Source organism: Dryobates pubescens, chromosome 5 (genome assembly GCF_014839835.1).
Source record: "Dryobates pubescens isolate bDryPub1 chromosome 5, bDryPub1.pri, whole genome shotgun sequence".
Classification (NCBI taxonomy): domain Eukaryota; kingdom Metazoa; phylum Chordata; class Aves; order Piciformes; family Picidae; genus Dryobates; species Dryobates pubescens.
The window spans coordinates 30829357-30856067 of NC_071616.1; the positions used below are offsets into that span (position 1 = coordinate 30829357).

Genomic DNA, 26711 nt, shown 5'->3' on the forward strand with positions numbered 1-26711 from the left:
AAAAAGCCAGCGACGAAGGGAATGTTCAGTAGGCTTTTGTAATAGTTTATTTTAAATCCTTGCTTGTGTATGGGTAAAATGTAATTACAGCAAGTGCTACACTGTGAACGGTGCTCATGCTGAAAATAAGTTAAGTGTATATCATGAAAAGTTTTATTTCTGAAAGCTCTGATTGTATAAAAATACTGGAGAGCAATGGAAATAGAAGTCTAGTTGCATTGCAAATAGTGCAGAAGTATTTTTTAGTAACTGTAGTACTAATGAGCAGAACATTATTATTTTTTTCCTTTAATTTTTTAACTGGCATTAGTATTCCAAACAGCAAAATCCCTGGCTGGAGAATTGTAGAAACGATGATTGCTCATTAGCAAATAGAATACAGATGTTCTGTTCATTTTGCTTCACATAAACACCTTGGGGAGTGACTGGCACAGAGTACAAAACTTGATAACATAACAGCGTGCTCAACACTTCGGGGCTGGCAACAGAAGCAGCCACATGCCGTGTAATTTTGTAAAACTTCATGTCATTTTTAATCATGTGTAGTGTTTGTATAACACGAGAATCTTAGGGTGGGAAGTGCAGGATGGGGGGGTGAGGAGGGGTGGGAGGTTGTGGGATGTCTCCACAGGGCTGTAAACCACACCATAAACTACAATTGGGTCAACTTTGTGGCGATCCGTTCATGTCTTTTTGCTTTACTTCCACCTTCAGCTTACGAAGGAGCAAACTTCCATCCCACTTCAGGTCCATCAGTCTGCTATTGGTTGTGTGTTTTTGTATTTGCCTGACCAGTTGCCCAGAATTTCTTGGGCTTCCGAGGGCAACATCTTCCTAGTTCTTTTCTTACACATCTTGGTGGTGATACCAGGTAAGAGATTTGTTGTTCCTTCTCTCCCCTTCATTCACTCCTCAATCCTCTCCCCCAGCAATAATCTCAATTACTTAAAAAAAATAAAAACCCAATAAATTAATCATAGAGGTGCCATTACTGTAGTAAGTGGTTAGGTTTTTTCTGACAGTTGTGTTTGGCAGCTGTGGGGTTTTACATCCCAGCATGATGTTGCTGAATTCACAGTTGTCTGTCAGTGACTGTAGTGCTTATGGTGGAGCTGAACAAGGAGATGTCCCTACTCTGCTGGAGAGGAATCAAGTGAGTTAAGCCTCTTTGTCTCGTTTGCTCTTGGACTCTGCTCCTTGCATAATTTTCTAAGAGAGAGACAGTTTCTTTTCAGTGAAGATGCCTGAATTGTTTGGGTTTTAAAGCCCACATAAGAAATGCTGAATCTCATTCGTGAAATTGGGTGGACTTTTAAAGAAAGGGGATTTCTAGCTGCGATATTACTCTGGCCTCTTGCCATGGTGTGTGTTGTTCTTGTTTAGTTGCCAGGGCCAGACTGGGAAGAAGCTGAATGAACTTTGAAAGTTTCAAAATCATTTATTTTATTAAAGAATATGTTGATTCCAGTGGGTTCTTTTCGTTTTGTTTAGCCGTGGTAAGAATTCTTCCAATGACTGCTGTAAAGTCATGGAGCAGAGAAGCTGTGCTTCAAAGCAGTACCTATTTCAAACTGCATCTGGACTACCATATGCCAGACCTGATTGCCTGCTGCAGCTCCTCTGCAAAATTATTACACAGCAGTACATCAATGGCAAGCAATGTTTTTGTGAGGGTTATTTTAGGCATTTAAAGAAGCTTTTCCACCATAATGGAAAAGTCTTAAAACTGTTTAAAAGTCTCAGCACTGGAAATTGGTCAGATGATACAAATGAGATGGCACTGGACACCAAGATTATAGCCCCAGGGTTGTGAGGTTTGCAGGTTGTGAACTCCCAGCCTGCTGCTAAGCAAATACTTAAAACTGAATGGAATTTATTAACAGTAGTTGGTCCTGCTGAGCAAAAAAACCATAGTAGGTATCAAAGTTAAACCACTTCTAAAGGTGGAATCAAATTAAAGTGCATTGAAACAAGTTGGATCAGCATGAAGTGACTCTGTTTATAAAGAGTATTTTGCATTTCTTTATCTTTTCACAGCCATAATTGAGAGAAGAATATTGGGAACTTCACTTAAAAAGCTGCTGTTTGCTTCCTCCTTTTGCCCTAAAGCAAACAAAATAGGCAGGCTCCAAATATGGAATCTGTTGAATGAACCCAAATCACTTATGTGCTGTTTAGTTTAGCAGCAAAGCAAACAGAAGTGAAAAGATTAGCCAAACATTGGCCCTGTTGTAAGGATTTGGAAGCCTAGTCAGTAGTTCATCAATTGTTGAGGCTGCAAGATAAGGGCATGAAGGAAGAAGCAAACCAGAAGTAAAATGTCTCATCTGAGAAATCTGTAGAAAAGAGGGGAGTTTTCAGGTTTACTTTTCCTTTTTGTTGCACTGCAGCTGCAATATGTGTTGAAAATCATATAGCAGGGATGTGAAGAGAAGTATGTTAAAGAAGAAAATTAATGATTCTGTTAGCTTAGTGACTGCCCTGTTTAGCAAAGAGGTTATAGCTGAGAAAGATATTAGAGAGGACATTAGATTTCTTATTCAGTGACATTTAAAAGATCTGAGAAAATGTAAACAGGACAACTACAGCAGTTATTGTCAACTGAGACATGTAGTAAGAACCAGTCTTTACCTCAGAAAGTGTACAGAGTGAGCACACCAGCCCAGAAGCCCATGCAAAGGAGAAAAATGAAACTTCATTCTATTTAGAAGGGAGGATGAAATATGTTACCTGAAACCACAATGTCTGCGTGCAAATAGAATGTGAATCTGAGGCCATGATACTCCCAAGGTTTTACTGACACAGGTTTGCTGGACATAGTTATAGGTGAAAAACGACTGTCCCCATATATCTTACTCCAGAGAGCATACATACTTAAATATGGGCCCAGGGCTTAACAGAGGGACTCCAGATGGATTGAGCCTTCAGTCTCCCGTCATTGCCTGGAGGTCTGATGTACTTTATTTCAAAACTGATAAATGGAATGGTGTAGAGAATTGTTGTTGTGATATGAATTATTCCCACTGTTATTAAATAATAAACATGACCACAGTGACCTACTCACTTCCTAGACTGGATTCCTTCTGTGGCTTAATCTTAGTAATGGCTTCAGATTTGAACTACATAATGTCAGGCCGCTGGAGAAAGGGGCAGCTGAAGGAAGTTGGTAGATTGATACCATACCACATGTATCATAAAATAAGGTAGTTAAAAACCCTCAGGAAATTCTATTTCTTAAGTAATGCAATCAGCATTGCACTTAGACAGAGAAGATTGCTTTGTTTTTACTAGCTGTGTTTACTGCTTTTTTCTGATGTGCCTAAATAGGAAAACCAGGTATGTGGAAACTTCAGGGAGTGGAAAATGGAGATCTGGACCCAAATCTGTACATTTACTTTTGGGAATAGCACAGCAAAATGAGTGAGTTTGATTTGCTGCACAGCAGATGCCAATATTATATGGCGTGGAAGGAATTTTTTACTTTTAAGCCCTTTCAGTGTGATGAAATGCAGGGGAGAGTAAGGAGGGGTTGACATAAGTGCCCTCATTTATTTTTTTTTAACCTCTCCTGTGCTCTGAATCCAAAGATACCAGTTCATTCATGCAAGCACAGCCTGTCTGCATAGGTGGACTCTACCAAAACAGTAATTAAATGTAATATATGTTTTTGCAACAGAGTTAAAAGGGAACAGAAAATAATACTATTTATTCTGTGGTTTAAAGCCCTGATGCTATAAACAGAAAATGCAACAGGGAACTGAGTTCATATGAAAACTGATGAAGAGTTCAGAGTTTCTTTTTTGGTATTTATGCATTATTTAGAAGTAGTTTAGAGGACTATAAAGCTTTAGATTATAGTCAGCTTGTACGCGTGTTCTGCAACATTGTAGAGCATCTCAGAATAAAACGGACCAGCAGCTGTTTACAAAAGCTAAAGGATTTCAAGACCCACTCATGGGAGGAGCAGATGGTGTTTGGGCATTGTGTTGTGGTCTTGCAGTCCAAACGATGCCATGTTGAGCTGATTCATGGTGATCCATTTGCAAAGACATCACAGTGAGCTGCTTCATTGAGAGGAAACATTTGCATGCACTTTCTTGCCCTCTGTGCTGTGTTTAGTAAATTCCATTGACTGCTGTTCTATTTGAAGAAAATTACAAGAGTATATCAGTCTTATTAAAATCAACTGCTGTTCCTTTGCAAGTGATGATCATTCTGTTCAGGAGAGCTTTCTATATTGTCATAAGGTGAAGAAGCCATGTAAGTAAGGTTCTGCCCCAGGTTTTACAGCTGCAGGGCTGTGGGTCACCCCCTGCAGTGGGCCTGGCAAGCAGGCAGCCCAGGTGTGCTTCTACTGTACAAATGCCGGTGCACTGCCCTGGCACTGCATTTCACTCCAGCATCTACTTTGTTGCAACTGATGCAAACTGAGAAGTGTTCCTGCTCTCCTGCAGACAGGGTGCTGCTCCCTACTTCCCACGGGTGCCTGCAGCCAGCCCTGCCATAGGCATGTGCAATATGCTGGGACACTGAAGTGTTTTAGTTAGACAGCAGATAAATGTTTTTCTTGGTCAATTTAAAGAGGGTCAAACTACTTCCTTGCCAAAGGGAGAGAAGGGGAGCAGGGGAGCTGCACTAAAGCAGAGACAGCAGTGAAACCCCAGGTGACAAGATCTTTGTAGTGTTTCCCTTCTAGATGCTAATAAAGCTTGAGATGACCTAATATTCAAAACCTGCTGAACCTGTTGGTAAGAGCAGAGTCCTAGATACTTGGTGCAGATGGTTTGTTTGTTGCTACCAACTGCATTTCAATTGCCTAGTGATGGTGTTTGTTTTCTTGGAATTTGCTTTCTGGTGCAAGGTTTCAGCAGTGCCCTGCAAAGGCAGAGTTGCTGCAGGCCAAGGTACAGCAGGGCCTCTAGCACCCCACAAGCCCTGCCCTGCTATGGGGAGGGTGAGGGCAGGGGAGTGTCATGATCTGAATGTGGGAAACAGGGAAAACTGCAGCAGCTTCCTACTCCGCTGGCAGGCACAGTCAGTGTAAAACCCGTTGCTCTTACAGGAACAAGCTGACCTACTTATTAACACATTGTATTTCAGTGTGCAGCTATGGCTGTCTGCCCCAGAGGTGTTGTGTTTCCAACACCACTGAAACCGGGGCCCCAGCCCTGTACCAGCCTTGCTGAGAGTCTTGGCCAGGGCATATTGGTGCATCTGTCTGGTGGTGAGGAGCTGTGGTACCACAGCAATGGCACCATGCACTTGTCTGTGCAGAAAAAGGGAGAAAGTCTGGAAAATAGAAACAAAGGGAAATTGGAGGGGAGTGATGTTTTAAGTATTATGAAAGGTTTTCACCAGAAACATGTTTTCAGCTGTGCTCTGTGGGGTGGAGAGCCAAGGCACTAATGGCAGTAGCTGGCAGTATGCTTAGGGTGTCTGAAATGAAAACTGTTTAGCCAGCTTGTGAAATTCAGAGGTGACAGCATCTCTTCCTTAGCCACACTCCTAAAGTGAGACTTACCTCACCTAGAGGTTGGTTAGATAGTACATGTAACTGAGGGAATTTGGAGAAGACTAAATACCTGTGTGGGGTCAGTGAGGAGCTTCCTCTAGATTTGATCAGCTGGTGGCACTGTGGTGATGCAAGAATTGTGCATCTCATCCCATGGAGATGATGGCATAAGCCAACATGGGAGGCAGTCCTGCAGCTCTTTCCAACCAGGGCTTTGGTCTCTTTTACCAATCCAGATTTCTGTGAGCAAATTATGAAAGTGTGGTGATGAAGAAGGTGGAACAGAATGCCCTTTTACGTGGTAGACTGTTGCTTATGCCTCTGCTCTGGAGGCCTTTCAGTTTATTGGAGCTATTCGTTGACTACTGTGCTAGGCCAGCAAGAAATATCTGCTCCATCCATCTGTAACAGTGGACTTAGGCCCTCTTTGTTGGTCTGGGTGGAGTATGTTACGTGACTTTCCAGTAAAAATGAAGTTGCTGCTCTGACAGAACCCTTTCAACTGATTTGAAACAAAATCTTCTGCTGTGCTGTGCCTGGAAAACCAACATTATTGTCCAAATAGTTTAAGCTTTCCAAGAGCTTTCCTTGAGTTCCGTCGCCTGAAAAGCTGCGACCTCCTTCAGTAATTATTACGTCGCAGTGTAGCCTTAGCTTTGAGGGCCATGGAAGGTGGAGTTCATGTAGGATACACAGGCAATGCAATCACAGATTTTGATGCAAAATTAATTTTTCTACCTTTTGTGACTTTCCTCTGGTGCCTTGTATGCACATTTGTGTCTCTTTTTCTTGATGTACACGCATACCCGTAGTCAAACTATTTAATCTAAAAGTTCTGAAAGAAGAGAGGATTTTTGTGTTTAAGTTCTTGAGAGGCACTCTGCTATCATAATGATAGTGCTGTAGGATTACCCAGAGATACAAAATGACAGACATCATAGTTAATACTCATCAGCATCGTTTCTAGCAATTTCAAAGCAGTCTCATCAGTAAAAAGCCTAAGCAAGCTGTGCTGCATTATCATGATTGAGGGCCAGATCAGATTTGATGTTGCTGGCTGACGAGAGGAATGGGAAAGGAAGTTTTCCCACTTCTGAAACCAACTTTATAAATAAGCTTTTTGGAACACTACAAATACATCCTCACACTTCTGTTAAAATACCCAATAATGATATGAAAATTGATCTCAGACAGATACTTTGCCTTGAAAATAAACGGAAGTGAGCTGCGTACATTAACCCCTGAAAAAAAAGGAAGATGCTTTTCCAGCATTAGGAGTTTGGGGGTTTATGAATTCCAGGCCCTTCCCAGGAAACATTAATTGTAGCAATGTTGGGTTTTAATGAGGTGTAATTACCACTGTTAGTCTTCTCTGAAATATGGTGTGGTGCAACTTATCTCCATCCATTTTAAGGCTTTACACTGTTTTCCATGACTGTGTAAGCATTGTGCACTGTAGGGTTTCCAGTTCTGTGCATGACAGCTGTTTGCTTATAAATGATAGCATTAAAAAGAAAAATAAATAGGAGCTACTTTCTTTTTGCATTTGCTGTTCTGAAGGTCTGCCACCTTCATACTTTGAGATTTTTCTACCCCCTGCTGGACACAGAAAGAAGAGAAGCAGAAAGGTTCAGAGTAGGGAGGGACACCTTCAACAGAAGCTGGGATGCTTAGAAAGTCTTCATCTTCTGGCCCTGAAAGGTGGTGAGATGAGCTGGGAGGGCCTCTGCACAGTGGTGGGTAGCTGTCTGTTTGACTCTCCCATGAAAGGGCAGGCAATTGTTAAAGAGCAGGGCACAGAGAGGCAGGGATGGAGAGGGGAGCAAGATGAATGTTGTTCTTCTCTGTTTTGTTGCAATTGATTTGATTGCCAAACATTATTAAGATCTGTTTCCTCAGACACAGACAGTTTTTTGGTCTTGCAGACACACAGCTCTGACACACAGATCATGCAAATAAATTGAGTTTGAGTGGGCAGAGTTAGTATGAACTGTTTACTGGTATGTACATGAAGTAGAACTCTCTATAAAAAGGCCAGGAAGATGCCTGTGTGAAGCACTGGCGAGGACTGCAGGAGCCTGTACAGAAAGTCAATAAACCATCACTCGCTAGAGTTGCTGAAATTTTGGGAGCACTGTGGTGGTTTTAGGCTATGCCTGGGATGTGTTTTCTATTTGTAAACACAAATTTTACAAGAAGAGTTTAGGTTTACTAAAAGCAAACTCTCTCTTTCTTTGTGGCAGTGCTTGTCATGCTGGCTGCAGTGATGACCCCAGCATGGACATGCGTGCCTGGGGTGAGGAGCTGCACTGGGGAGCTGTGGAGGACGTGAGATCTAACACTGTTTATAAGGTGGTTTCTTCCTAGCCTAGCTGTATGCCTATTAGAATGGAGCAAATCACACTTGTGATTCTTGGTGAAAGCACTGGTTTTTAACAAAACTGTCCTGAGGTACAGTTAAGCTTCCTAGCTGCTCAGCCTGGGCTGAGCCCTGCAAGATGCTGGTACTCTGGTCCTTTTCCAAAGGCACTACTCGTTCCCTGGCTTGTATACACATAAAGGTGCTTTCCTGCATTACAGCCACAGCTCTCACTACTAGCTGGATAAAGCTGAGTTTCTTCCTTTTTTCTTACATGTCCAGCAACTTCTTTTAGACAGAGCACATGGTCTGCTTGGGTCCCTGTTCAGTGAAAAAAAGAAAGAAAATGGGACAAGAGCCCTTTAGCTTACCCACTGTCTTGTGAAGTAGATACACTTTATACCACTCAGATGAGGTCCTGAAAAAGTTTGCATCAAAATTGTAGTTGTATTTTGCACATTCCTTACTCCTCTGGTAACCTCTCCTCTCAGCTAGTGGCAATTCAGAGTCCCAAGGAGTTTGAACTTCTAGAATCAGAGGTTGGCAGAATTGGAATGCTGTCTCTCCCCTTCTTCTTTATTAACAAAACATAACAGGTTGATTCAGTTTTTTTCAATAGAAAGGAGCTACATGATAGAACTTTGTCATGTTAAAAGCATCTAAGGGGCCTATAAATGTGACTCGGCTGCAAAGTCTTACCTTAGCACTTGCTCTCTAGAGACTGAAGTGAATTATTCTCTCACCATATTTCAGTTCAAGGCATTTCATATTTCCTCTGTTTTTGAAATGTTTAAGTAAATAAATTGAGCAATGACAACATTTAACATACACATTTGCTTCTGTATAGCACAGATGTTACTCTTTGCATTAGCACAGTGTTTACAGGAAGATCTGAGATGCATATCCAGCTGAATTCATGAAAAAATAGAAGAGAAAGCAAGTTTCACAGGTGTTTATCAGGTTTGCAACATATATTCCACAAAATATCTTCTATTAAGTATTGAAGTAAGAAACACAACCCCTCTAATAATTAGGATGGAACAAACTGTGCTGAAGTTGTTTAAAATAAATACTGTTATATATGCTATTTAAGTTAAAGCTCTACCCTAAGGCTGACTAATTTCACTCTTTGGAGTCTCTTCAGTGCTCAGGCAGCTTGTGTTCATTGTGCTGCTTTCAAGCAGGAGCTTTCACTAAAAAAGGTGTAATGGTATAGTGCAAGGGCTAGACTCCCTGATCCTGCAACACAAAAGCGAGGGGAAAGGTAACACACAAAACTCAGGATTGAGATAAAGAAATAAGGGTTAAATATAATTTATCATAATTACAATGCACAATTACTTTAGCTAATAACCTAATTAATCTAATAATACAATGCATGATTACCTTATCTTAGTCTCTTCGCTGAAGAAACACAGTGAAATACAGGGAGGGGATCATAAAACAGAAAACCAAACCTAGCAGCTACCCAACTCCCACCTGCTCCACCACCATGCCTGCAGAAAAGAGCCAACATCCAAGAACCCAGAACCCATAAGCAGCAACCAGAACAGGAGGCCTCTGTGTTGCAATCTGAACTTCAAGCCCCATAATACTTTGCTCCACTTTGCCCTTTCATTTCTGAAGCTGGAGCATGGTATGAATAACAGCAGCAGCAGGTTCAACTCAATCCATGACAAAGGCCCGTATGGTCTGAAAATACTGAGTGTTGTGTTTAGAAGGTAGTTCTGCTACTGCTCTGGACATCTGCAGTAGGAATGTCAAGATTTTCAAGTAATCCTTTTAAAAAATGACATTACTTCCTGCACTACCATACCATTGGCCTGTGTCTCATCCCTCAGGCCATTTGAGAAGCTCTGCATCAACAGAAATCAAAAGGCCTTAAACACTACATTTCTGTAATTTTCCTTTGATTGAAAATGAAAGACGTTTGGAAGGAGTATGGCAGGAAGAGTGTAACCCATTTTGCTAGATGATGGCAGTGTTGCTGGGGTTTTCTTCCTTTCTCCATTGATTCGCTCTGAGAAGCAGAGGAGCATCTTGTTCCAGCCATCCTGAACTTGACTCCCTGTGGAGAGTGCTCAGCCTTTATCCACAGTCCTGGGCAAGTCTTTAGCACGTTAATGTACAGGGTGAGGCTGGCTCACTCAATGCAGAATAACAATTTTCAAGTACTCTTGGAAAACAGGCTTCCTTTTGTTTGGGTAGGTTTGTGCCTAGTCCTGTTGGTCTTTAATGGGGATATACTTGCAAAAGATTGCTAAGGGAGAAACAGTTGCCCCAGCAGGGTTTTCCTTTCCAGAACTAGTGCTTGATTTGTATTTGTTTATTGACTGAGTCATGCTCGTGACTCTTGGTCCCAGTCTTAGGAAGAAGGGAAGTAAATGGTATGGACTTTGATTTTTCTTTGTATGTAATATGCCTACCTGTATTAGACGTGACTTCTCAAACAGGAAGATCTGTTCCCTCCTGTGTAACACACCTCCATTTATCCACTGTCCATCCTGGGGGGAAATACCTAGTCTAAGAACTGGCGGTCAAGCCAGGGCTGGCCATCATGGCTGTGTGATTGGAGTTGAGCCCCATAGCAGATGGAATGCCTGCCCATCTGTGTACCTACTAGTTGACTGAATTTGTAATGTTTGGGGTTTTAACATATTCTAGTGGCAAGTCTAGCTGCCCTGCATACATCAACAACAGTGTGGTGGTTTGAGTCATAACTGGGAGTTAAGAGCTCAGATGGGGGCAAGGCTGAGAATCTCTTCCCCCCCTCCCCCCTCCTCCCTCCCAACAGAGAGGGGAAAAAAGGAAGGAGCAAATCCACCAGACAATAATTTGGAGTTGGCTTGGAAGTAGAGAGGTAAAGAGTTTTTCTTTAAACAATATATATATACATAAAACAATAACAGGTAAGGTTTACAAGGGCAAGGAACAAGGATGGATAGGAGGGGGACCCAAAAAAAGAGAATACTACTAAACCAGTCTCTCTCTGAAGAGGCACGGAAGCAGCAGGCAGAAAGATCAGGTCCAACCACGTGGCAGAGGAGCAGGAGGGCAGCTGCAGTAGCTCTCATCCAGGAGAGGCAGGAGCTGAAAGGAGAGCTAACAGCTACGATGTCCTGCTTTTTATACCCTAGCTGGGCAGGGAGGGAGGAGTGGAACAGACTCAGCTTTCCAGGGGAAAAAACGCCCTGCAGGGAGGGTAAAGTACCCACAAGCCCTCCACCCTGCTTTGTTTTTTGTTTTCAGAATGGGTGTTAACCCACCACAACCAGGATTGCATAGTGTACAACAGAGTGGGGAACTATTTGGCTTGTAGTCTATTTTCCCAGCCTTTTCTAGGTTCACCAACAAGGTCTTGTGCACTGACCTCATGTATGCTGTGGGCCACTGTCATTCCCTGCTGGCTCTCCCAGTCTCCTACATATGAGGTTCTGCCTGCTGGCACATCTCTGTGCCATCCTGCAGAGGAAAGCAGTAGAGAGATGGCAGCGGAGTCTGAGCACAAGTTTATATGCAGGCATGCAAATGCAGTGGGAGAGGTGAGACCATTTACAAGCTAGGTCTCACTGCTTTCCTTCATGGTGTCATGATTCAAGTGCTATTGCAGTAGCCTCTGGCCAATTCCTTTTAATTTTACCAGGAGTCTCACTTACATGCTTAAGGCTGCTGCCACAAAGCTCAGACTGGCTGCTTATGACAGCTGTGGGCAATGCACCACTCTGCATTGTGTTGACTGTGAGGCTCTAGCTCTGCATTGTTCTTGCTCCAAGTGCACATAGCCACCAAGCTTCAGGCACCCTGCCTGAATTCAGCAGCTCAGGGCACATTGCACTCTGGAAGCTGATAGGCAATGGGTCCTGTGCATCTGTAGCACTGCCCACAAGCTTTTTGAAGGTCATCTTCATCATGAAGTGTTGAGAAGTCCGGTCCTATAATGTCAGACATCATCATGGTGCTTCTATAGGTTTATGTAGAGGAACATCTGACCAAATAGGCTTCCACTGGCATAGTTTCTCCATTACTGTGTTTTCTGTATATTTTCCCATGCTGTCAGAGTTTTGCAGAGGCCTTACCTGCTCTAGAGAAGCACAGTTTGGAAGGCAGTTTCCAGAGAGTCACTGAGTCACATTGTGAGCATCAGTGCTGTGTTACACTTGGGAAAACTCGCATTCAGACTTCTTACTTTGTTCCAGCCCCTGTTAGAAGAGTTTTCCATTGCTCTTTTGTCTAGCATAATGTTCTGGTTACCAGTTTGTCTTCAGCCAATATTGATACACTGAAACCATCTTTAAACATCCTTGTTTTTTTCCCACTGCATCCCATGGACTCCTCATTGTGTTGATAGTCTTATTTCTTTTCTGCCTTTATTTTGCTTACCTGAGCTAGCCAAGCTCTCAGAGGTTGGACTTAGATGATCTTCAGAGGTCCCTTCCAATCCCTACCATTATGTTTTTTCTCATAAAGTCAGTTTCCATGTCAGCTCAGTTGTCCACCTGTGGTTTTAGCTTTTTTGTTCTTTTTTTTTTTTTTTCAAACAATTTTTCCTACTTTTCTCAGGATACAAGTTGGAATGACTTGCAGAAACTGCAGCCTCCTCCAGGCTGAGGTCTGGAGATCTTCAGCCCAGTCTGTTTCCCAGAGATTCCACAGGAACCATTTATTTCATCAAAACATGCTCTTTGGAAGTCATAGATCTTAAACAAAATAAGGCTTGCTGTCAACCTTCCCACTTAATCTAAAGTGAATGACTTTCATAGAATCATAGAGTGGTTTGGGTTGGAAGTGACTTCTAAAGGTCATCTAGTCCAACTCCACCCTGAAGTAAGCAGGGGCATCCTCAACTAGATCAGGTTGCCCAGAGCCCTGTCAAGCCTTACCTTGAATATCTCCAGGGATGGAGCCTCAAACACCTCCCTGGGCAACCCATTTCAAGTGCTCCACCACCCTCATGGTAAAGAACTTGTTCTTGACATCCAATCTAAATCTACTCTTCCCAAGTTTGAAACCATTGCTGCTCATCCTATCACCACAGGCCTTTGTAAATAGTCTCTCTCCATCATTCTTGTAGGCCCCCTTCAGGTACTGGAAGGCTGCTATTTGGTCTCCCTGGATCCTTCTCTTCTCCAGGCTGAACAATCCCAGCTTTTTCAGCTTATCTTCTAGGAGAGGTGTTTCAGCCTCCTGATCATTTTCATGGCCCTTCTCTGGACCTGCTCCATCAGTTCCATGTCCTTCCTGTATTGAGGGCTGGACACAGTACTCCAGGGGGGGGTCTAACCAGAGCAGAGTAAATATTTTGTGGTCCCCTGTTCCAAAGTCATTCTCCTTACTTAAGATAAAGAGCAGAAAGTCATCTGTTCTTACTCACTCAGCAATGTGGAGAAAGAAACTTGTAGTCAGCTGTTGCATGCAGGAACAACCATGGTTAATAGCATTTGTTCCCCAGTCTATGCTGTAAAGATAGTCTCTTATGTTGATGTAATTTCCATTTCTTTAATGATGCACACATCTACCCAGATCCATGTCTGGTGAAAGGAGTCAAGAGCAGACGCTGTGTCTCTCTCTTTAGAAGTCTTCTTTGACCATCCTTCCACAGCATTTCCATAGATACTATGTCCACAGGCAGCTGTTTCATTACTGCATTACACTACCTTTGCATACAGACATCGGTTTCTTTTCCTTGAACAGCGCAGACTTCTGACCCCTGTTTCGTTAAGAATTGCTGTTCCTCCCTGTTTGTGAATTTTCCTGTAATAACACTGGTGCATCAAGTTCCTCTTTCATTAAGTCAATCTGCCTGCATTATTAGCACACACCTATTTTAGCTGCAGGGCTTTTCATTCACATTTTCTGCTCTCATTTTTTGTTTTAGGCTGTACTTGGCTCACTGCTTGGGCTATACACAGTCCTTTCACTGGCAGCATAACATGCCTTACTCGTTTTCTCATCATTAGTAGCATTTTTTCCTTCAAATCCCTGGAATACCTCTCTCAATGTTGTTTTCATGTTTATCTGATATATTCCCCTTTGGTTTTTTGCAGTCTGAAACTGTTATGCAATTTATGTTTGCCCTACCCCACCCAGCCACCTTCATGCTGTGAATTGTGCCAGGTTGATTCCTGTAGTTGGGATGTTTGGGTGAAGCTCTCCTGAAGACTCATTTGGCAGTGAAAGTACCCAAAAGCCACCATTTCCTGCAGTACAGTGGCTTAGGAGGAGGGGACTGTAAGCATTTCCCCAAGGGCCACATGGTCTGTGTGAGATGTGTTGGTTCTTTTCCAGTTGCCATGCCCTGCACTAGCTGGACTGAAGGACATACTTAGTTCTCAAGGTCTGGTGGATATGAGTGTGTTTTGAAACAGCATGAGAGGGAAATGAGTGCTTGAAACAAACGCACATATGGGACAGTAAGATATGTTTTATTTGGTCTTCAATTGTAAGAATTTTGTAGGGGTCTTCCTCCTGCCAGCCAATCCTCCATGCTGGAAGAAAAATCTATTATTAACAGCAGGGACATTACCAAAGCTTTAGTAGTGATGACCTTGATGTCCCAGTTAGAGATAACACACATCTGCATAACTGAGGGCAAAAAGTATGAGTGTTTGTGTGTCTGTTTATCCTTTGGTCACAAAAAAAATTATGTGTGTGCAACCTGTAAAGCTGAAAGGAAAAGCCCTCATAATCCCATCTTCTACTGTAGAAGCTGAGGCTGCAGCAGTCAGTTAAGAAGATGGTTGAAATTCCCGATCACAAATTAGGTAAGTACATGATGGAACAGCAAATTGTTTGGGTTTCGTAATTCTTCTGTGCTAGGTTTACTGGCTAGTGCTTTCTGCTGATGATACTTTCTGTTTAGTACTACTTGCTGCACAGGCTGGATGGAGTGAAAAAGGAGTTTACTGTTGCCTTTGTGGTGGGTAAATTTTATTTTTGCATTCTTCAGCAGTGAAAACTAAACTTGCCAGTCATGCACATCAAAATGAAAACAAAAATGAAATAAAGGAACAAAAGCAAAGCAAGCATCTCCACCCTGTTCTTAAGCAGAGAATGTGTTAAAATGCAGCAGGTTTATGCATAAAATGTGTATCTCGTCTTTCTGTAATGAGCTGTCTCTTAAAAGATTTGATCTTGCACTGGTAAGATATGTATCAGTGTTGTGAGTCTTTCTTTTAACAGTTAATGGATCTTAAATTTTACTAATGGGAGGAAATGTTAGGATGATGTGTTCTGGTTTCATACAGTTTTCCAAATGATAGATGAACCTCTTTGGAGTTTGTGCATGTGCAAGACCTGTAACTTTCTCCTACTGTTCTTTTTATCAAAGCTAATATAATTAACAGGAATTGATGTTGTAACTCTTTGTTGCAACATAACAACTCTCAGCTGATCAAACAGTGTTGTTAGAGAATGGAGATGGTGTGTGTCCTTTCACCATGATACAGATGTAACAAAAGAGAGGAGCATGAAGAATGTTTGTTACAAATGTTCTGTATTTTTTAACATGAGACCTCCCAGAAAAATTCATGACATAGCTTACTTGGCAGTGCTGGAAAGGAACTTAAAACCCAGGAGAAATCAGTGGTTTGTTTAGGCCAGTATCTTTCTTCTTCTGTGTCTCATGGTAGACCCTTTCAGAGGAGTGGGAGAACCACTGTGACTGCCAGACCAGTTGTGTATTGGTAGTGAAATTGCTTCCTCCTCGCCTCTTTATTATGTAGCGTCTAGAATTCTAATTCTTGGCCTTTCATGTGCTGTCGAATGTAATTTGTTGTTTCTTCCCAAGATCTTGGTTCTAAATCCTGTTGGTTTGCCAAACGCTTCCACAAGTACTCTTTTTAAGAGCTCTTCTCAAACTTAGTCAAATATGTCGAAGTGGACTAAGGGGCATCCTACATCAAGGAGTTTGACACACTTACAGTGCTTACAGTTCTCTTCAGGTATTTCTTTCTATCTTGCACATTGCAGTTTTATTTTAACTGTTGTGTTCTTATTCTGTTAGCAGGCAAAATAAATGTTAAAAAAAGGGTGGGGAGGGGAGCCTTCACTCTATTAATTGTTCTCTATGTCTTTGACCTAACCTGCCTCATACCAAGGTTAACCATCATGATGTGGGAAGGTAGAAGACACATCTATTAACAGATAAGTTAAACAGGGGCAAGTTGCTGTTTGCTCTGTTGCAGCTTAATAAGCACAAAGGTAAAAGGTGGAAAACAGTGCTGCTTTTGCAACATTTTCTTCCTGCTGAAAATTGAAAATATCAAAGAATCAAATCACAAAAAATGTGCAGGAATGGGCTGTGCTAGGAATTGAGGAGGGAGCAAAAAGGCTGATCTTGTAGAAAAGGAATAAACTGTCTTAACATCTTCTGAGTACAGTGGCAGTAAGTTTTATGCATTCTAGCTGGAGCAGAGCATTTGAATGGAAGAAAGCAGTGCAGGATGCTGAGGCAGTAGTAGAAGGAACTGGGAAGTAGCATACTGAATAGTGAAGTGAAATTCTGTACAAAAATAGTTATATTTTAGATCCAGTGACTTCACATTAAAAGATCTTAATTCCTTCCTGATGAGATGACACAGCAATGGTTGTAGTGTACAGATGGTGCAGTTTATTTACTAATCACATTTTTTACATCAGTTGGCAGTAAGATTTTAGTGGTACCTAAGTATGCATCTTAAATGTCTCTTTCTGGGCTTCTGTGCAGGAACTGTGGCTGCTTTGAACTGATGCCACTGATGTTTTCTTTAAAACCTTATAGTGTGGCATGAAAATAAATACTCTGTAGCCAAAATCAAGAGGGACTGTGTTATCCTAATTTATACTGCAATTTCATTGTAAGGGGATGGATTTGAAGCACTCAAGGAAATCAGATCAAAGTTTGAAATAAAAATCTCAAAATAATATGAATTACTATAAACCACTTCTGTGAAGTGAACTCAGATCAGAGATCACAACATAGCAAAAGGACAGCTGTCACATCCAGCTTTCTTGCATGCCTGTTTGGATTTAATTATTTTTTTGGTCAATTCTTGAATAACCAGTCTGATACCTGAGAGTTATCCTCTGCGTTGCTCAATGTTTGTGTGTAATCTCATGCCAAAATATTTCATGCCTACTATTTCACCACTTCATGTGTCTGTGCAGAGCAGATTCTGATCTATACAGGTAATGTGCAGAGTGAAGTTTGGCTCAAGGCTCATCTGGGCATTATGCACTGGGCACTATGCACTCTACAAAGTGATAAGTTGTAGGTTAATTCCTCAGTGAAAGAACTAGATACTGGCAACTGATTTGGTGTTCACTTTCAAACGCTTTTCTGAACAAGGGATTTGAATTTAAAATGCAGCAAACAGACCTCCTGTGAGGTTTGTTACTCTTTGTTTGTATCTTCTTCTTCAAATAAAGTTCCATCTTTGGCAGCTGTGGTAGAGTTCCTGCCTCTTGCTGGTTTTGAACTGTATTGAAATGTATGCGTTCACACCTTATGAGTTTGTAAGTGCTTAAGATTTCTTTGAGGTCCTTTCTGATACACTATAAAGGATGCTTGGTGCGTGAGGGACCAAGCACTGAAAATAACTTCAAATTGCAGCCTGAAGCTCTGGGTGTGAAGACAGCAGTCATCTGTTAGGGAGAGCAGTGGCTGCTCACAGTTTTTGCCACTATTCTTCCGTCACTCTCCAATATTTCCTGTTTGAGACTTGGACATGCTCCTTCATACAACACCCACAATCTTTCCTTCTTTGTTATTCCTTACTGTCCTCTTCCACTGGGAAAGTTGGGCATTTTATATTTTCCACTAGGAAAAACTGGACATACAGTTTGTGCATGCAGTTAATTCACCACTTAATCTCTGCAAACAGAATGCATTCATTTAAATACTCAATTTTCTAAATCCTGAAACTACCTGTAGTTATTTTTAACCTAGTTTGCTCAGGAAAGATGCTCTGGCAATCATTTTTCACTAACCACCTACTGTTAGCAACTTCAGAAGCTTTACGTTGATCACAGACTTCAGGTAGGGCACAGATCTCAGTTTGAAATCCACAGTTTCATGAAGGCAGACAGGCAGGTTAGAAGGGAGAGAATCCAGTTACCAGGTCAGCCCTTACTGCTTAGAAGTGAGGATGTACATGGAAGAGACTTCATAAAGACAACAGTTGTGGAGAAAGAGCCATCAGCATGGGCACACCAGTGGGTACCAGGTGTCTTATCCAAGCAAAGACACCCTTCATTTGCCTTTGGTGCTGCTCCTCATGACCACTCCTGGTTCTTCTTCTACATATTCTCAGGAGAGCACCTCCAAATTGCAAGCATAAACACTGCACAATAATGAACTGACCTTTCTGTTTGCCCAGAGACGTTGCTTCTGCACCTCCTTCTGTGGTCTTTGACTGCTGGCCCTTGTCTTCCTTGTGCACCTAGTCCCTCCTTTTCTCTGAGCAGGACAAGCCAAACCACATTGTCCTGGATTCAACTGACACCACCCTGGGTGCATGTCACCAAACCCTCTTACCTCTGACAAAGCATTATGGAATAGGTGTCTGGGTTTTATGAGAATAGCTGTTTGGTGGGTTTTTGAGAATATATAAATAGAAGCAGAGCTGGACTCCATAGTATGTGTGGAGCATTGTGAAGTCATTACAGAAATAGGGTGGTGCAATTAATGGTCTGAAAGCTGAAAATACACCTTTCAAGATACACTGGTTGCATCAATTTTATCTCAAAGCACAGAGTTTTTTACTTGGACAAAACCTGAAGTCAGCAGGAAATTATTTTTTTCCAGTTGTGTCCTTTTATTCTTTCAACAGCAGAATTAACACTATGCTACAATGTTACCTGGTGATGGGTTAAAAAAAAGAGTTTAGGTACAGGCCATGAAAAAACACTGGAGTTGGCTGCAGGAATTATGATACAATAAATTCAGTGTCTCACAATCTTCTGATTCCATTATGTGAAAGAATGGAAGAAGCCGAATTTGATCTGACTTGATTTCTCAGGCTTCTTTACTTTTTGTCTTGCTTTTTTATGTTGGATAGATTAACCCTTGTGAGTTTGCTGAAGGGAAACTGTTGCTGTGTGTGGTGTGTGGAGCATGGCCTGCAACATGGCACGTGTTCGGGAGTGAAGCTGTTTGGAAATGGCACTTCCAGCATAGACGCTCACAGCAGGAATACTGCTTTTGACGTATCTCCAGACTTGCTGATGAACAGAAGTTAGTAAAGCTGCTTTTCTCAGTAGTCTGTTGGTCTTTTGGAAAAGGATATGCTGACCTGTCCAAGAGACAGATATGCACCTGCTCTCCTGTGTGTGGGCACCTTTTATGCTAACTTAGTGTGCTGCTGTTTCAACTTTAGTTTTGCACTTGCTACACTGTTGCTCTGCTTACTGTTCTAGCAATTAAATAGGCTGGCCATTAGAGTTCATTTCCAGCTATTCAGAGAAATACAGTGCATACTCAAACTAGTTAAGATTTGTCTTTTTTAACCAGTCAAGTGAATTTCTATTTTGCTTGAGCAGATACCAAAATCCTCTGTGTGTCACTCGTATTGTTAATGAATTTCAGGGCTCTATACTACATCGCATTACTGAAAATAGATCTGAAATATTTAAAAGTACAATATACATATATTTTTAGCAGTGAAAAGTAATTTTCTGACATAATAGCCAAAATAAAGTGCCATGAAGCCATTAGTAGTAAATTGAATTTTTTGGTCTGTAATGTAGTATAAATACTGACAAGCTGGAAAAAAGCAAAGCCAGACAACAAACGCATACTCATTAGTCATTCAGTTTAGCAGCACAGAGGCAGCGGTTGGCCAGGGTGTGCATTTTTATGTCTGCTTCAATTGCACACTTCATTTATTTGGACATGGCATAGGTGGCTTTCTCTGTCACAGGGCATCACTGCACGATTAGCAAGTTGCGCCCCAGGGCAGCTGGGACGCTTTGCTGGGGCAGATGTTCTTTTCAGCTTATTCAGTGGCCGTTGTGGGGTTGTTTACTGTTGTCATAGCTACCCTACATTTCCATAGCAGCAGAGCTGCTGTGTGTGGAACAAGTGAATATAGTTATAAAAGGATCATATTTTGTTGTCTCTATAACTTACCATCTGTCAACTAACTGTTAGTGATGGATTCAGAACCCCATTTAAGAGCAGCCAACCGATTATTTTTGCTTATATTAAAGTAACAATGGATGAGGATGGAAATAAGTTGATACTGCAGTGAAATGCTAGTTCCTTTTTTTTTCCCTCCTAATTTTAGCAGTTTGGCTTCCAACACTTTCTCAAACATCACTGAAATGCTTACCAACATATCAACATTGACTGAGCAGTATCTTCTGCATTTGGCTATGTGTAGGTGTCCCATACACTTTTCCACTCACCTGTCAGCTTATCTTCGATGTACTGCTTCCAAATTCTGATGTTGCACCTGCTTTCATGGATCTTTTGTAACAAAACCTAAATACTCTCCACAGAATTAAGCAGCAAGTTCATGAGGCTAACAGTGAGGCTATCATGCACACACAGCCCTGGTTTGGAGACATTCATCACTGTGCTTTACTTAATAGCAGTAACGGGATCATATGCAAGTTCGGGGGTAAATTCAATGTGTGGTCAGCAAGGCCTCTGAATAATGAACCTTTTCACTGAAGAGATTTGATTGAACCTATAGTTTAGCAGGTGGGGCAAGAAGATTAGCCCAGTTGTAAATAATGTATTTATTGGTTGATTTTTCCAGATCCTGACATTGATGCTGCCACTGCCATGATGCTTTTGAATACTCCCCCTGAGATACAAGCAGGTTGTGAGTAGATATTTCTATAGCCTATAGCAACATAGACATGTAAAGTTACTATTCTCTTTTGTAAGTATATAGCATACCAGATACAAAGAAGAATTTAATGAAGACATTTAACTTCCCTTGTAGATCCTTACACTTCCTTGACCCTTACATGAGTATAATTTTGTGGTTCCTGTTACATTCTTTGTTACATGAATAATAATAATCCGTGATCTCCAATGTAAAAGAGGGTTTATTGTTATTCATGGCATACACATCATTAACTAACATACTCTTACCCATACTGATAGAAAGACCTGGGGCAACAGCCAGGAGAAAGGCAGGGAGAGAAAGAGCAAGAGAATGAAGTGTACATGGCATATGGTTTTGTTTTCATTTTGTTTTGATTTGACTCCCATCATGTGAGTTACCACAGCCATCTGGATACCTTCCATTCACTTGGGCACTGTTTCAACTCCTTCCCTGCACACATCCTGCCTGTTCCTCTTTTTTGCTCTGTCTGATGCAAAGCAGTAGGCAGGCTCCAGGGAGCAAGGAAAGGTCTCATTTCCTGCCAATACTGTCCTCCTTATTCTGTGACCAGACCTGAGGTTTTGATGTTATGTATTAACAGCACTGAAGGGTCCTTGGCCCTCACTGTACCGGGGTGTGCAAATAATGCAGGAATCATCCTGCCCTACAGAGCTTGCAATGAAGGAATTCATTGGGAAATACAGCTGCACAAAAGCAGGGAGTACAAGAAAACAAACTTATCACTGGTCAGCAAGCACAGTAGTAATGTCAAGTGACAGGCAGCTCTAAAAAGTAAAAGCAGAAATTAAAGTAGAAGCCATTATCAAGGCTGCCTAGCATCCCTTCTATTGTTCTAGCTCGGGCAACCAAATCTAAATTCCAGAGGAAGCCTTGATTCGCACTTCGTTACTCTGCCTGGGGAAGAGAGTCAGTTGCCATCAAAGCATTTCCTGTGCAGCTGAGGAAAGCTATTGTCAGCCTGCTTTGTGGCCCTGCCAGAGAAATGCTCTTGAGAAGCTCCTCTTGGGGGAGAGTGGGATGTACCAAGAAACTGGTAAGAGAGAAGAATGGTCCTTGCCCTCTTCTCCTAAACAGTCTTCAAGGACTGCACCAGGCTTGCAATCCCAGCTGTGTGTAAGTAACAAAAAAAATAGAAAGATTTTATGACAAGAGGAGGTTATCATTGCTTATAGTGGGAAGACTGAAAGGAGAGACCTACAAAGGATCAAAAAAGGAAATTTCAGATTGGTGGGGCAAAGAATTGGTGGGGGGGGGAATGGTGAGAAGGAGTGTAGGGGTAAAAGGGTATAAGAGAGGGGGAAGGAGGACATAAATCAGTATGTGCACAGAAAAGGATGGAGAAAACATCTGAGCTCCTGTAGGAACTGGAGAGCAGGAGAACACTGTGGTCAAAGGGAGGAGATCCATAATAAGCTGCATGTACTAAAGCATGCTGCAGATTTTTATCACTTGTACATGTTTGCTGGCATTCCAGGTGTTAGTGTGGAAATTTTTTGGAGACTTGATCATTGTCATTTCGTAGAGATCATATTGTGCAGGTTGGCAAATGGCTTATTGCTCTTTAAAATTGCAGAGATCATTCTGCAGAACGAAATTCTGGGCTTCTATGAGTTTGCCATATGTCTCCCCCTGTGTCACCTTCACAGCGGGCTGTTGTGTCAGGATGTCAAAAGTGAGAGAGAGATGAGAGCAGTAAGATGGCTCTTCATTCACATTGCTTCCTCCTTGATGTCTGCAAATATCAAGGCCTTCCTCTGTGCCTTTAAGCTGAAATGCAGAGTCTGATCAGAAATTGATGTGTCCTTCCAGATATTGGGTAGAATTGGCTACTGCCAAGAGTAAAGCGCAGAACCTTTTATTGTAACCTCAGAGTTGCTTTAACTTGCAAAGCAGAAATATTATTGTGTGCATGTGTATGGATACCTGAGGAATTAAATCAACCTATCCTGTGAACTTCAGTTGAGACGCATTTACCCACCATAATAAGAAAATTAAAAGCAGCTTAAAGAAAATTAGTTACTACTGCACATTAAGAAACAATTGCATGAAAAATCATATTTAAAATCAGTTTTCAAGTAAAAGGCTATAAAAATTTCATCACGATGCTCAGCATCATCTGGAAGCTCACAGATTATTCTCTGCTCTATCAGTGACTATGGTGGTCTGTAAATCAAGCTGTGAATGATCAGGGTAGTAAGCATGCTGCTGCTGTTTGATGGCTTGAAGATTTAGAGTTCTGTTTGTCATATCAGACTATGGTGTCAAGTGTGCACAAGCCATGGGGGCTGCAGAACGCCTTGTCTTCTGAAGATAAACTTGTCAGGAAGTGATCTGCAGAGAGAGAGACATAGCTTGACCAGAGGTGTTCATACCTGACTGTGAGCACCCTTTCAGTCTGAATGTCTGACTTAGTGTGCCAATTACTTCCACAACAAAGATGGTCAGATGAAGGCAGAAGCTGAGTCATTTCTCACTGTAACACCTTGACAAATCAAAGTCTTATTAAAATCTAGTCTTTTAATATAGTCTGTCAGAAAGTGTCTCGGTGGCATTAGAAAATCCAGAGTAAACTACTCCTGCTTTGTAACAGATTGATCAGTTAGCTTTACAGTTTTAAATGGCCATTTACAATACCATATCCAATGTGAAGCTGATAACAACCACAAATGAATTTTAAAATCAGCTTTTGCTTTTGTATGAAGTCTGGTCTGGCACATACATTTCTTACCATTTACCCCATTCACACTATGCTTTAGTTTCCATGCACAGAAAAAACGGCAGAATAAAAGACTAAACCACCATTAATATGATTGGCTTGTGTCTGGACAGGTTTTCCTTTATAGATTCATTAAATTGTTTGTTTACATTGTCATTAAAGGCTAGGAATAATACAGTTATAGTTGATGTGTTGACATCAGAAATCTGCAGTATTTTCACAGCCCAGGTGTTTCAAGGTAGAAGTTCAAAGTAGCCAGCTTTATGCAAGACTGCTGAAATAGACAATCCACCTGCCACCAAAACTAAAGCATGAAAGATACTGTTGATAGCCTAAGGAAAGCCATGCTATGGAGCACAGATTTAAATTTTTTTAGGCCTTATTTTAGGTGAATCTGTGTATTTTGTTAAGTTTTGTATGGTTTGATTGTGTTTAGAAAGAAACAGCAACTGAAACGTCTGCTTTCTGCAGCAGTAGCTATCACAAGTACTTTGGATGTTAGTAGTAGCCAGTACATGAATATTTAAAAATACATGACTTGCACTGAAAACTATTTCAGCCTGCAGGGAACTGGGTTTGGGCTGGGCCATCTTGGGCAAGTTGTATCCGTTTTCTGGGCCTGTATTGCCTGATGAAAATCTGATTCATGGAGGGGACAGAGGAAGAGGACAAGGTGAACAAATGATAAAGCTCAATTTAGAAGTCACTGCTGCTAGCTCCTTCGTTCGTTTTGTACATCTTTTTAACATTTTCAATACTTCAGTTCTTCCCAGTGTTGCCAGCTCTCACTCTATTGCAGCTTTCCAGACTCTTAAGAATGCAGTGTCCTGGGCAGGTCATTCAGTTTTACCAAACCATTGTGGTTTGCCATTGATAACATGGAGATTAGTTTTGGTGGGTTTGCAATGTGTTTGGACTTCCTGAGACTCAAGTCACTGTAAGCATTTTAAGTAGCAATACCTTCTTAATAGTGAGATCATTCTGAATGTGGAACCATTGGCTATTCAGGAAAGACCAGAAGGGAGTGTGTATAGTGTACTGCTAGTGAAACAGTGCTGTGGTCAAACTCATTATACTTGCAATCTTGATTTAATTCAAGAAGCTCCAAACTCAGTGATATCATCCATGGCTTCAAATTCATGAGTAGTCCTTTGCCTGTTGCACAGAAATAGAAGCACATGGCACAAGCTGAAGTTAAATACAACAAACAACTGCAAACAGTGATTCCAGAAAGGGTTTGGGTAGAAACCAGGAAACTGAGTCCTCTCAGCTCTGAACATTCATCTTTGGTTTTTGATACTGCTCACCACAATTCACCCAGGTTAGCTGGAAAGTGGTGGCATTCAGGAGACGTTGCAACACCGGTTTTCTGGAAGGTGTTTCTTTACAGAAGTCTGAAGTTCTGTGGTACAGATGTTTGGGAAAGTAGTGAGCATAGTTTTGCTGGGTGCTTCTTAAAAATAAAATACTTTCCAAGACTGAGATTAGCATCTCCCTAGTTGGAAATCTTTATTAATCTTTGTCTCAAAGCGTATAAACTCCAGGATATATTTTACATTTGATGGGAGAAATAATTCCCTAAAGAGATAGCTACTAATACTCTGTCTCTATGCTTCTAAAATTGTACCCCAGTGAAATTTGCTTTCTAAGCTAATGTAAGGGGATTGTATATGTGGAAGATGTATTTACAGGAATCAAGAGAAAAATATACAAAATTGCCTTACTAACAGACTTTAATACTCCAAACAGGATCAACTAGAACATGCTGGTTTTCATGAACATTTTTAATTGTTTATGAAAACTGATAATCTTCTATTTGTACAGCTTGTGGAAGAGTCACTGATTATTAGACAGCTTCCAGCCTAACTTTTTATATCAGAAAGTGATAAATCATTGACAGGAAAATTTTCATGAAGCTATTTTTGCGACAGTTCTGTATCAAGTGAAAATTGGGGAAAAAACATCTGCATAGGTTTAAAACTTTCCATAGCAGTTACTGGGATTTGGTGGGGGGATGGCATCCTCAGCTTCTAATTTAGAGGATTTTTTGGTTTTTGTTTTTACTTCAGTGTTTCAGTATTAAGTAATTAAAGTGGGGAAATAGAATCTGAAAGAAAGCTTACTTTTTTTAATAGTTTCTAACAGTTGTGTCCAGGAAGATGTTTGGTTGTGACTTGACGTGATGATCATAAGCCCTATGAGGAGAGACTGAGGGAGTGGGGTTGCTTAGCCTGCACAGGAGGAGACGCAGGGGTGACCTTATTGCTCTCTGTAACTACCTGAAGGGGGGTTGTAGTGAGGCAGAGGTTGGTCTCTTCTCCCAGGCAACCAGTACCAGAACAAGAGGACACAGTCTCAGGCTGTGTTAGGGGAGGTTTAGGCTGGAGGTTAGGAGGAAGTTTTACACAGAGAGAGTGATTGCCCACTGGAATGGGCTGCCCGAGGAGGTGGTGGGGTCGCCGTCGCTGGGGGTGTTCAGGGCGAGGCTTGACAGGATGCTTGGTTGCATGGTTTAGTTGATTAGGTGGTGTTGGATGATAGGTTGGACACGATGATCTCGAAGGTCTCTTCCAACCTGGTTTATTCTATTCTTTTCCAGCCAGGCAATTCTATGATACTTCTTTATTCTTACTCTTCATGTTTTGATTTAGCAGCATGGTTTAGATTGTGATTGAGCAGTTCCAGCATTATCAAAACAAGGAATTGCTACTCTCTGTTTTTCTGTTTGTACAGAAAATAACTCAGGATATTGAATTATTTTTATTAAATGTCCTTAGACATGGTATGAATGTCATAGGATTATCAGGATATACTTCCCTCCTCCCCACTCAGATTTTTGTTTAGAGTAAGCGGCTTGTTGGATGCATCCTTGATTTGCAGTTTTAGGACTACAGACTATGGAATATAAGAGCTGCAAAACTGTCCTTGAGCAGTAAAACAGAAGTTAGGTTGGTGGCATCAGATTTATGCCTCAGATAAGAGAGTTGAAGTGAATAAAGTTGTCTATTTGGCAAGTAACATTTGCTTTTTGGCAAATTCTAATGTCCCATCAATTATAGATCATTAGCAATTCTCTACGTTCCATTCTTGTAACCTGACAGAAGGTGTTCCGATAAACACTCTCCCGGAAGAGAAATGGGAAGAAAAAAGCCAAAGCTGACAGATCATAGCAGAAACTCGGTTCTCATGTCTGTAATGGTTTCTTCTGTGCTACAAGAGATGGCTCAGAGAAGACAGCCCTGAGGTAAATGCATCTGCCACTAGATGACAGAAGAGGCAGAGAACCAT

General features: G+C 41.4%; 1 protein-coding gene across 10 annotated transcripts in view; it reads left to right on the forward strand.

The window, feature by feature from the left end:
- The window catches only part of FOXN3 (forkhead box N3), a 214428-nt gene that overhangs the window by 171041 nt on the left and 16676 nt on the right, over positions 1-26711 (forward strand). For 7 of the 10 annotated variants that reach the window (XM_054161925.1, XM_054161922.1, XM_054161923.1 and 4 more), the window contains one exon: positions 20612-20677. The exons of 2 other annotated variants lie outside the window; for them this stretch is intronic. In XM_054161925.1, the coding sequence (XP_054017900.1) occupies positions 20612-20677 (66 nt within the window). The remainder of the gene's footprint in view (positions 1-20611; positions 20678-26711) is intronic. One more of the 10 variants, XM_054161927.1, reaches the window with a different exon arrangement.